Below are 11,345 nucleotides of genomic sequence, written 5' to 3'. Positions count from 1 at the left end.
CTTGGCAGGCGCTCCTGTACGAAATTCAATCTCTATTTTTTATGAGAAGTAAACTGTCTAAATAAATTTTATTAGGGGCAACCAATATATTTTCTGGTAGTTCCCTTTGTTCCAGTTCTACGTGTGTGTAACAATCTAAAACCTATTTATTGAGGAAAAATCACTGGATCCGTCATAGAAAATCCTTTTACTTTGCGCTGAAGTGATTTCTGAAGACACTCTTGTCACTCTGAAGATTTTGGGCCATTGTGCTAAAGCCTTTTCTTGTTAGGAACTTCAGTTCCTATGATCATGTGGGGAATACCGTAAATTATACCAGGGAATGTACTTGACTGGCAGTTTTCTGGCTAAACTGGGAAAATGGAAAGATGACGGGGAATAAAATCCTTGTAAATACATCTCCGAAGGTGCCCAGGTGAATTCAGGCACTTAAAACAAGAGTGCGCGGAAGCGGAATGTGATTAGAGTATTTTACATATGCCCCATTGTCATTTTCTTTCTGACACGCTTAAGTGTGAGCCCTGCCCGCTCTTTTCTTTCCCGCAGACTTCCTTCTGTGATTTTCCCCCTTCCCTTAAGACGATTGCGCTCTGAAGTCTTGGAAGAAATGATTTAGTTTGTTTATACTGCTATAAAAATCAAGAGCAATAGAAAAGTCATAAAATGAAGCGCGCTATCAATCACACCGCAACATTGTTATTCAGCAGTTACTAACAGAGATTGATAATCCTTTGATTTCATCCCATTGTTATTACTCTGATGTGTCTGCGCATTAACTATTACACATTTATTTATCGACCTGAAACATACAACAACACGGAATAGATGCACACGCACGCCGTGAGACCCTGCCCGCGGCACGCTCGGCAGAAGCCGGCTGCAGGCACCTGCAGCGCCCGGACGTGTTTGCCAGTAGCTACAGCTAAAACTGAACCCCAAACATCCCCGGCCGACCCCTGACCACTCGCGTAACTCCGGCCCCAGGTAGGGCCAGACGCGCCGCGGCCGCGACAGGCTGCTCTCCCCGCGGCTCCCGCCGGCCCCGGCCCGGCGTCTCGCCGGCGGGCCCCGGCCCCGGCCCCGGCCCCGGCCCGCACCGCACCGCGCCGCCGGCGGCTCAGCGGGTTCCGCGGGTTGCGCTCCGCGGGTCCCGGCGTCCAGCAGCGGGCCGGGGGGGCGACCCTCAGGAATTTGCACCGCCAGGGCTTCCTCTCCTGCCCTGGACCTGCACACAGACAATAATTTTCAAAGGGAAAAAGCAAAACAAGTGAGTCATCTCCGCCGTCCCCAATCCAACCGGGAAAAAAAGGAAAAAAATCCCCCACCCCACCTCCACCTCTTTCTTTCTTTCTCTTTCCAGCTAAATTGTGGCCCGGCTCTGAGTGTCTCTCTCCCTGCTGTTAGCGGCCGTTCCCCAGCACCCAGGTTCATTGCAACAGCCCGACGTCTCGAAAGCTGAATTGAATCAATGTAGCCTGAGCAGGGAGGAGGGGGGAAAAAAAAAAAAAAAAAAAAAAAGCAGCAAAACTGCCCTAGAGATCGGTCGGCCGGTTCCTTTGTCTCCTTGTTCAGTCGCTGCCGAAACCCCTGCACATCTGAGCTGCAAACAAAACCACTCTTGCATCTGTTCACATGCAGTATTTACAATGTTTTGTGTAAGTCAATTGGACGGCGGAAAAAAAGCCATTGGCGCTGTATTATTTAACACAGACTTCACTGGGCTCCCTTTTTGGTGGAAGCTTTATTTGCACTAAATGAATAATCTTAATTGCATCACTTTTGAATTAAAAATCAATGTTAATCAAGTTGGAAGTAGTAAATATCAGTTTTCATTGTGCCCGGGTAGAGGGTATTCTTCTTGTTTTGCAAATAAAAATACGAGTCAAATAACTTTAAAAGGGCATTATGTTCTGCTACAAATACAATTGAAACGGATAGTTTAGGAGCGGATCAGAAATGGTACAGAATTTTGCACTTAATTTCCTCAGTTATCATTTACAATAAGAACCTCTTGGCTTGACAGCCAAGTCTAAACAGTAGTAAATTAGTACAAATTTATACTGATTTTACTCTAATAATCGTAATAAAAGCTTATAGATTTGGCACTAATTACATAAATGCCTAATGATCTTGAAAATTACTCTGGTTAGAAATATATTACTAATCTAAACTTTGTTGTTGGCTGGCTTTGAAAAATCAGAACATTAGAAATGGTTCGCTTCACTTGTGCAAAGCACTTTAAATTGTTCAAGTAGTTTAACATATTCAAGAGGAAAATAAAAAGCATTTAACTTTATTTACTGCTTTAAATTGAGTTTGTAGGCTAACCGAACTTGGAAACTTTACCCGAAAAAAATAGGTATTACGGGCTTTTAAATCCCGGCCAGGCATGCAGCGCTCCCCGGGCGGCCGGGACGCGCGGTGCTCGGCTCCCTTTTCCCGAGCTGCGGTGTGCTTGCGCAGCGAGCGGGGCCGGTCCGGGATGACGGGCACCCCCGGGGGCCAGGGCAGCCTGTGCGGGAACTCGCGCAAGTTTCTCTTTCCTCGCCGCCCCACAGCCGTCGGGGCCCGGTGGCGGCGGGTGGGTGGGTGAGAGCCGGGCCGCGGTCTCCACCGCAGACCCCGATCCCGGTTCCCGGGGCGGCCGGCGAGCGGGGCCAGCGCTGCCCGCCCCCGCGCCACGCCGCCGCCCGCGCTCACCCATTTACATCCCCCCGGTGGGCGCTGGGCTCGCGAGCCACCCCCGGGAGCCAGACCGGGTCAGGTCCGAGGGGTGCACTCCGAGGAGGCATTTTAAAAGAAACAAACAAAAATCAAGAAAAAAACAATAAATCAGAGGTGACCCGAAGCGGGAGGAGAGTGACAAATGTGCATTTGGAAGAGAAGGGGAGAGGGGGAAGGAGGGCGGTGAAGGCGAGCAGAACAGGGGAAGGGAGCGGCGGCGCGGTGCGGGCCGGGCCGGGGCGGCGGGAGGCCGGGGAGGCGGCGGCGGCGGGCGGGCGGCGGGCGGGCGGAGCGGGGCGCTCCGGGCGCTGACATTTGCAGGCTGCCCTCCTGATTGGTCCCCGCGCCGAGCTGCTCACGGGTTCATTGAAGTGTTAAGCACCTCCCCGTCTCTCTAAAGGACATTATAATGCAAGAGACCCCCTTTTTAACCACACACCGAATTTTCTTTCATTTAGGCGATCTATATATATATATATATCTTATATCTTATATCTATTTTAAATAACTTAAGGCCGCTAAAATTTGGGGGGGAACAGCCTTCGCCCTGGAGCGGTGCGCGATGCTGTCTCACGCCGACCTCCTGGACGCCCGTCTCGGTGAGTTTCCCCCAGCACCCCCCCGCCCCGCGGCGGCTGCACCGGCAGCGGCGGCGGCGAGCGGGGAGGAAGCCGGGGCAGGAAATTGACAATTTGTTCCTTATTTTACCTTAATGCGATCTAAATGGGCTAATTCCTTTAAAAGTAATTGTACTGTATTAAAGTTTAATTTGATTTAACATAAAAAAAAAAAAAAAAGAGAGAGAGGGAGACCTACGGAGTATGTAGATCTACAGCGAGTTGTGGATCATTTAATTTCTCTCGCCCCTGTTTTTATATACATACCTACACATTATTGCTATGATGATGATGATCATTATTATTTTAGGACAGATGATCTCGATGGTATTTACAGAGGAGTTCTGGGTGGCCTTCTCCTGCTCGCTTGCTCGCTTTCCTCTCTCCTTCATTTCCTTTAAAAAAAAATATAAATATCTGCATCTTCCTATTTATGGTTATTCATGCGTTTGTTTAGAGGAGAGGGGAAAGATCGGCTAGGGTGACCGAGGTCCCCGCACATTTGTCGGGGAGGTAAAACTCCGGGCAGCAGGGCGGCTCGAGTGTTATTTCTTTCTCTCCGTCTCTTTCTTTTACCAGCCCCGCTGGAAAAACCAAGCTGAACCCGGTAAAACTTGCCCTCCCCCCCTTCCTCTCCTTTGGTCTCGTACGGGGAGGCTCGGCAGGGAGCTGTTTTTTTAAGCAGGAAGAGGAGCTGCTCGGTGTAAAGTTTTCTCTCACCCGCCCCGAGTTGCGCCGGAGCGGGGGCTCTGCGCGCTGCGGGGCTGAGCCGGGCTGCGGGGCTGGCGGGCGGCCGGGGGGCGGTGGGGGTGGCGGGGCGGAGGCGGTGGCTGGATGCCTCTCGCCGGCTCGGTGCGCTGGAAAGCGGCTCTGATGCATACATGCCCGGCTGCAGGGAGTGAACGCGGCTCCTTTGCTTTCGCAGGGATGAAAGATGCAGCCGAGCTGCTGGGACACCGGGAGGCGGTGAAGTGTCGGCTGGGCGTAGGGGGCTCGGATCCGGGGGGACACCCGGGAGACATGGCTCCCAACTCGGACACGGTGGAAGGGACCACCCTGCTGCCGGGGGAGGACATCACCACGGTGGGATCCAACCCCAGCTCCTTAGCCGTCAGCGCCAAAGACCCCGACAAGCAGCAAGGCCAGCAGGGCGGCCAGAACCCCAGCCAGGCTGGCCAGCAGCAGGGGCAGCAGAAGCAGAAGCGGCACCGCACCCGCTTCACGCCGGCGCAGCTCAACGAGCTGGAGAGGAGCTTCGCCAAGACCCACTACCCGGACATCTTCATGCGGGAAGAGCTGGCCTTGCGCATCGGCCTCACCGAGTCTCGGGTGCAGGTATGAGCAGCCGCCTCCGCGTAGTCCCCACCCCCGCCGTGCCCCCCGGTCCCTTCCCCGGGCACACTGACGGCGGCGAGGCAAGACACAAACGGGGCGGGAGGGTGGGCGCACCCAAACCTCAGCCCGACGGCGGGGGGGGACACACAAAACTAACCCCTGAATGCAACAGTTTGGTCAGGAAACCTTGAAACCGGACACCCTCTACCTTTCCGCAAAGCTGTCCCCTTGGGTTGGTCCCGAGCGGGACGCGCACAGCGCTTCCCCCCCAGCTCCACGACCCAGCCCGGGGCAGGAGAAAGTCCGGCGAGGCACAGCCCGAGAGGGGCGAGTCTGAGCCCTCGCAATAGCTCTGCGCGAAGAGGCGAGCCCAAACCGGTGGGGAATCGGCCCCGTTCCCCGGTGCGGGGTCCGGCGGCGGCGGCGGGTCGCGGTGCCGCTGTCCAGGGTCCTGCCGGCGGCTCTGCCCGGCTCCCCGCGGGGGGGCGCGGGGCCGCTGTCCAGGGTGCTGCAGGCGGCTCTGCCGGGAGGGGAGGGGGCGGCGGGTGGGGAGCAGGGGAAGGCACACAGCCTCCGGTGAAAGAGAGCTGTATGTGGACTCGGAGTTTCCCCGTACGGGCTTTTCTAATGACTGGGGACGGTCGGGGTTCCGAGTAACTTCAACATCTAGGATGTACTTCGTTCGCTAAAGTACAGACATATACATACGCACATAGACATACATATAGTTGCACACAGGCAGATTAGAAACTATTTAGTCAAATAAATGTAAACGAAATTTGGAAAAGGGGGAGATGGATCTAACCGCTAGATTGCTCAGATGCGGCTTTCGTGTGTAGAGGGATATTTTAGCGACTTTCTGGTCGAGTCTCTTCCAAGGAACGAAAGGCTGCACAATGGAAGTACTTGCGGGATGTGCATCCCCGCTCAGCTCAGCGCACCGGGGATGCCGCCGCACTTTACCGCAGCCGGTGTCCAAAATTCCCCTCGGCAAGCCTAGGCTCCTCAGCTAAATAAAGACTCGTCAAAACAAATCCCTAAATGAACGTTTTTATGAACGGAAACAGACTCCGTTCTCGAATGTGACAGAAAATGCATGTCTGCTTTTAAAAAGTAAAACAATTTGACTGAGACTACACAGGACTATAATTAGTTTAAATTAAGAAAGAAATTAGATTCACAAATAAAATATAATTGGACAACTGACTCTATGAAAAAAGAAAACGAGGTCTATTAAACTTTATTGGGTTTCTCAAAGGTTAATGATACCAATTTCAATATTAGGAGTGTGGTAAATGAAGTAAAATATAAAATATAAAATGGAAATAGTTATTTTCTAACAGCACATCAAAGAAATTCGTAGGAAGAAAGACAAAGTGTTTTAATGGCCTCGGCATAATCTTAAACCAATGCTAATAGCTCGAGACTGCTGATAAAAACAGTTTAATAGAGTGGCAATTTAAATATTTTTTACAATAATGTTCTGTAGTTTAAAAAGTAATCAGATCAACATAACCTTCTTAATTAACACTTCAAAATGATTAACATTATGTAATCTAAGGCAAAATAATTTATGTAAAATGTATTTACTTCGCAATCCGATGTATCACTGCTCCTTGACCAAATTTAAATTAAATAGTAATTGGTTTATGTTCTTATACGAGTACTTTACAGTTTTCTTTATAGTTAACAGATTGCCTATACATTCCTTGCAGTATGTGGGCTCCACACTGATTAAAGAATGCTCCAAACAGTTAATTTATAGCGGCTGTATATGTTTTTAAGGGTTTTAGATGCTAGGATAAATCACCACTTTCCTCATTTTAGATCTATATTTAATGTATATGATACATTTAAATAATTGTTAAAGCGGCTGGTGCTTAAACGAAAGTCCAATTCCACGTCTGATATTGCTCTGCTTTTCAGGCTGCTGTAATAAAACCATTCTTTTTATAGCATGCCATTATTAGAAACCAATTTCAGAATTATTTATAACCTGGAATGGCTTATTAAGCAGCAATGCGAGAATCATGCAAATTATGCGATCAAATGCAATATAATAAGCATAATCATTAGTCTCTAGCACGGATTAATTAACTTTCAATATTTTATTTACATAAAAACCAAATCAGTGAAATAACTTCTGCACAGTCAGGCTTGCCTTTCAATATTTTATAGGAACAAAAATAATGTGCTGTAATTCCATTGACCGTGTCCCCCACAATGGTCCCGTCACCTGCCACATCTTAATAGGGGACAAGCTGAGAGTATTTTCTAGTTTTCTAATGGAATGAGAAATTGCATTTTCTTCCTCTCCCAGCACTATTAAAGTGTAATGAATTCGGCCCAGAGTTCACGGCTGGCTGATCGAAATGAACCTGAGATCTGAGCTTTAATACAGCTCTCCAGATTTCCTACCAAATCTTCACATTAATCATCCGCTGGATTCCAATGAGATCTTCATAAAGCTTCAGCTCCTGGGAAAACAAAAAAAAAAAGAAAAAAAAAAGGAAAAAAAAAAAAGAAAAAAAAAAAGAAAACCAAAAGTGATATTGTCTCCCCTTCTCTCTCTCTCTCACCCATTTATAGCTGGGGAATTAAATGGGCTATATATTTTAAAATACATTTACAGTATGTCTATATTACTGTAACAGCAGACATCATCAAGGTAGATTTTTAGATTCCAACCTCCATTAGATTCTCACTGTTGTATTAATAATTTTCAGGGGCTAGTTGCATTTTAAAAGGAGGCCAAAGTTGCAAAACGCTTGTGGTTAATATATTTCTAGAGTTGTCATGTGTGCATTTTCAAAATCTCCCCCAGGTTTTCCTTGCGTTTTAATCTGTCATGCACCAGTTTTCAACTGGAAACATTCACATTTTAAAAGCATATGCAGCGTAGCTATGAGCTGAGGCGATCAGACCTGATGGAGATTCTTTACACCACCAGTAAACCATGAAACATAAAAAGATTTTGTAGCCGCAATTTAACTATTAACACTAAAACATAATTGAACGCGATTTTTCGATTATTCATATAACATTTCGTTCCCTAACGGCTGTTCATTCCCGCTAATGGGCGCCCGTGTTTCTCGGTCTGGGTACGTAGCACGGATCCACGGACTCCGGCAGGTCCGGGCACTGCGCTCGTCTGGATTTGAAGCGGAGCCGGCTTTTCCCCCCGCAACAACTACCCGGTGCTTTCGGCAGCGGTGCGGCGACACCCACCACGTCATCCCTGCCTGCATCACGAGCACCCACTTACCTAAACCACTTTTTTTTTTTTAAAAAAAAACAACCCAAATGCGGGCGGTTTGGCGGGAGGGTTTCCTGCCCCGGGAGCCGGGCGGGGGTCTGGCCCAGGGCAAGGCTCCTCGCCCCGCCGGGCCCCGCTCCGGTGGCGGCTCGGGGGCGCTTCCACGCAAGGACACAAGCTGTGGGCCAGTCTTCACCCCCCCACCCGGCCTCGCCGGGGGTGGCCAGGCTCCTTCCCCACAGCCTCCCTCCCCCAGAGGGAGGGAGACCGCAGGCGGCTTCGTCCCGGGACGGACACATCGCTAGGTTTGGTTATAAAAAGTTCCAGCGGTTTCGTTAACCTGTGACAGGGACACAGGTGGGGCGGCGGGTGTGAAGAGCGGCCGTGGGAGACACAACGGCCGGGGAGAGTAGAGACTGTGGGGGGGAAGGGGGTGGCAGGAGACGGGAGGCCGGGGCGGGGGTGGAATATCCCGTTTCACCGAGCCGCGCCCCGGCCGCACCGCGGGTGGGTTGTGGCTAACGGTGCGTGTCGCTGCCGCCGCCCGCAGGTCTGGTTCCAGAACCGTCGGGCCAAGTGGAAGAAGCGCAAGAAGACCACAAACGTCTTCCGCGCCCCGGGAACGCTGCTGCCGACGCCGGGGCTGCCGCAGTTCCCCTCGGCCGCCGCCGCCGCCGCCGCCGCCATGGGCGACAGCCTCTGCTCCTTCCACGCCAACGACACCCGCTGGGCCGCCGCCGCCATGCCAGGCGTGTCGCAGCTGCCGCTGCCGCCGGCGCTGGGCAGGCAGCAGGCCATGGCGCAGTCCCTCTCCCAGTGCAGCCTGGCGGCCGGGCCACCGCCCAACTCCATGGGCCTCTCCAACAGCCTGGCGGGCTCCAACGGCGCCGGGCTGCAGTCGCACCTCTACCAGCCCGCCTTCCCCGGCATGGTGCCTGCCTCTCTGCCCGGCCCCAGCAACGTGACGGGCTCGCCCCAGCTCTGCAGCTCCCCGGACAGCAGCGACGTGTGGCGGGGAACCAGCATCGCCTCTCTCCGCCGCAAAGCACTAGAGCACACAGTCTCCATGAGCTTCACCTAATGGCTGACGCCTCGCCCCGCGCCGCCGCTGCCGCCGCTGCCGCCGCCTCGCCCCGCACCCCCGCCTGGCCTGCCCGCCCCGGCCCGCCCCGGCCCCCCGCCTTCCCCCACCTGACTTACCAGGGAGTCGACTCAGGATCTGACATCAGACGCCAACGGACGGGTTTGTGGGCCGAGAAACACCCCACACACACCCCCTCCGCCCCCGCGCACCCCCCGCGCATCCCCTCTGCCACCTGCGGCCCGTCCCGTCCGGCGGCTGGCTCTCCCTGGCGGCGGGAGAACTCGGGGCCTCCCCGAGCCGGGCCCTGCCTCCCTCCCTAACCACGACCCGGCGCTCCCGCCAGCCGAAAGATCGGCTTTGGAAAGAAATGCATTTTGATCTTGTTTTCTTAATTTTTACGGTTTATTTAAGGGCAGCGATCTGCCGCCGGCCCCCTCCGTTGCGAGGGCGCCGTCGGGGGATGGCCAGGCGGGTTCGCGGAGCGGTACGGAGACCCCAGAGAGAATCAAATCAGTTTTGATAAAGCGTTTATAAGCGAGAGAGAGCGCGAGAGATGGGGGAGGAAAAAAAAAAAAGTTTCTTTTTGTAAAAGTAAAACACAAAGGGGATAAAAAGAAAAAAAAAGCTAGAGCACTTCCCTTTTCCGGATCTTTGATTTCGTGACAGTTGAGTTGCCGATCTGCCCCACCTTTATTTACGCATTTATTTACTTTCCTGCTGCTATTGTCCCTCCTGCATCTTCCGCTGCCGCCGGCGGAGGCGCCGCCGCGGCCCCCTACCCGCCCGGCCCGGCCCGGCCCGGCCCCGCGGCCCGCCCGCCTGCATGTGCCGGTCACCCCGCCGAAGGGCAGGGCCGCTGGAGGAATGAACAAACGATGTGAAATAGGATGTTTTGTGTAGATAAAGCATTCTTGTTACATACTGGTCTATTCGTGATATGTTTTAACTTATTGTCTGTGCTTATTTATTGCATTTTGGGTTTCTTAATAAATGTTTGAGCTAATATAAAGCATATTACTTGACTTTTCCGGACACGTTTATATCAAGTTAATGTGAATGGATAAATAAAATAATTTTCAGTATGTGATATGAAGAATTATGGATTTTGATGTGGTGTGTGAGATATGAGAGGTGTCTTGAACTGCAAGCAAAAAAAAAAAAAAAAAAAAAGACAGGACTTCCTTCTGTGGATTTACTCAGTCCTTTGTCACAAGTTTGGGGATAGTTTGCTTGCTTGAATTTTGCATTGAAGCCTTTCATTTATCACAGTTTTAATATTTCATGATTAATAAACTTTTGTTAATCTTTCTGCGTGATTTGCCTTTAAACTGCAAGACCAGAAGTTCCGCGGCAGCACAAGGCGGGGCGAGGGGCGAGGGGAAGCGGGGCGGCGGGAGGCCGGGGCGGGCTGGGCAGCGGGGGGCCCTGCCCCGGGGCCGGTGCGGGGCCGGGGCCGGGGGACGAGGGCTGGGATTGCGGCGGGAGCGGAGGCGGAGGGGCGCTTCGCCGCGGACCTTTTTGCCGAGGCTGAAATGAGTCCGCGGCTGCTGGTGGGGCGAATCCCACGGAAGAGAAAACCCTCGGTTTACTCCCGTGCTAGCTGACACGGGGGGAAATAAAAGTGCAGGACTTCGACATGCATCGTACTGCCCGGTTTGGGTTTCTTTTTTCCTTCGCCCCCCCCCCCCCCCCCCATGCAACGCACTGAGATCTCTTCTCCTTGTACATCAATTACACACCTCTTAATTACACACCTGAGAGTGCCCAGCTCCATAGGCACCCGCAGAAGGGTCCTTGCCAGCTCCAAAGTGCATATTATGTATGCATATTTAATTTAAAAGAGAAATAAAAGCAGAATAAATTATTGGTGATCCAGGCCATGAGCGAGTCTGCTGGGGGTCACCAGAGAAAGCAGCCCTGTGCCCTTCTGCAGGAGCCTGCTTGTGCAGGTGCCGAAACAGCCCAGGATGCTCATCCTGAGGTAGGCCAGTCTAGGTGAGACAGGTCCCATACCATAACCTGTACCACGGTAACACCTGGGGTAAAAAGACACTGTGCCCCCTCCCTCTTTCCAGTCCTCCCTCTGGTCCTCAGCCCAGCCTTGGGCCAAGCAGTAGGCCCTCTGCACCCAGGTTTAGCTCTGAGTTTGAAATCTGTGATCAGTTTAGATCAGCCATCAAAGATGTAGGTGCACAGGGCACCTATGGAGCAGGGCTGGTCAGACTACACCCAGCCCCCCTATCCCACAGGTGCCCCTGCAATCCTAATCCCAAAGCAGTCCCTTCCCTGTGCCATGACCTGCTGGGAGGACAAACATGTCTCCATGCAC

At 52.2% G+C, this 11,345-nt stretch overlaps 1 protein-coding gene across 1 annotated transcript; it reads left to right on the top strand.

Moving 5' to 3' along the window:
• Window positions 1-3,286: 3,286 nt before the first annotated feature.
• On the top strand, window positions 3,287-9,013 carry OTP (orthopedia homeobox). The gene is made up of 3 exons (XM_075740882.1): window positions 3,287-3,323; window positions 4,267-4,676; window positions 8,483-9,013. Exons 1-3 carry the CDS (start codon window positions 3,287-3,289, stop codon window positions 9,011-9,013), a joined length of 978 nt encoding a protein of 325 aa, XP_075596997.1.
• Window positions 9,014-11,345: the final 2,332 nt, after the last annotated feature.

The sequence above is a fragment of the Balearica regulorum genome, chromosome Z (genome assembly GCF_011004875.1).
Source record: "Balearica regulorum gibbericeps isolate bBalReg1 chromosome Z, bBalReg1.pri, whole genome shotgun sequence".
NCBI lineage: Eukaryota > Metazoa > Chordata > Aves > Gruiformes > Gruidae > Balearica > Balearica regulorum.
The sequence above is the reverse complement of the archived record's forward strand: the minus strand, read 5'-3'. Positions and strand labels throughout refer to the sequence as shown.

Excerpts from the sequence above, each read along its gene's own strand:
- OTP (XM_075740882.1), top strand. The coding sequence starts at position 3,287 with ATGCTGTCTCACGCCGACCTCCTGGACGCCCGTCTCG. Across the intron at positions 3,324-4,266 it reads CCTCCTGGACGCCCGTCTCG|GGATGAAAGATGCAGCCGAG; the intron begins GTGAGTTTCCCC and ends TTGCTTTCGCAG. Across the intron at positions 4,677-8,482 it reads TCACCGAGTCTCGGGTGCAG|GTCTGGTTCCAGAACCGTCG; the intron begins GTATGAGCAGCC and ends CGCCGCCCGCAG.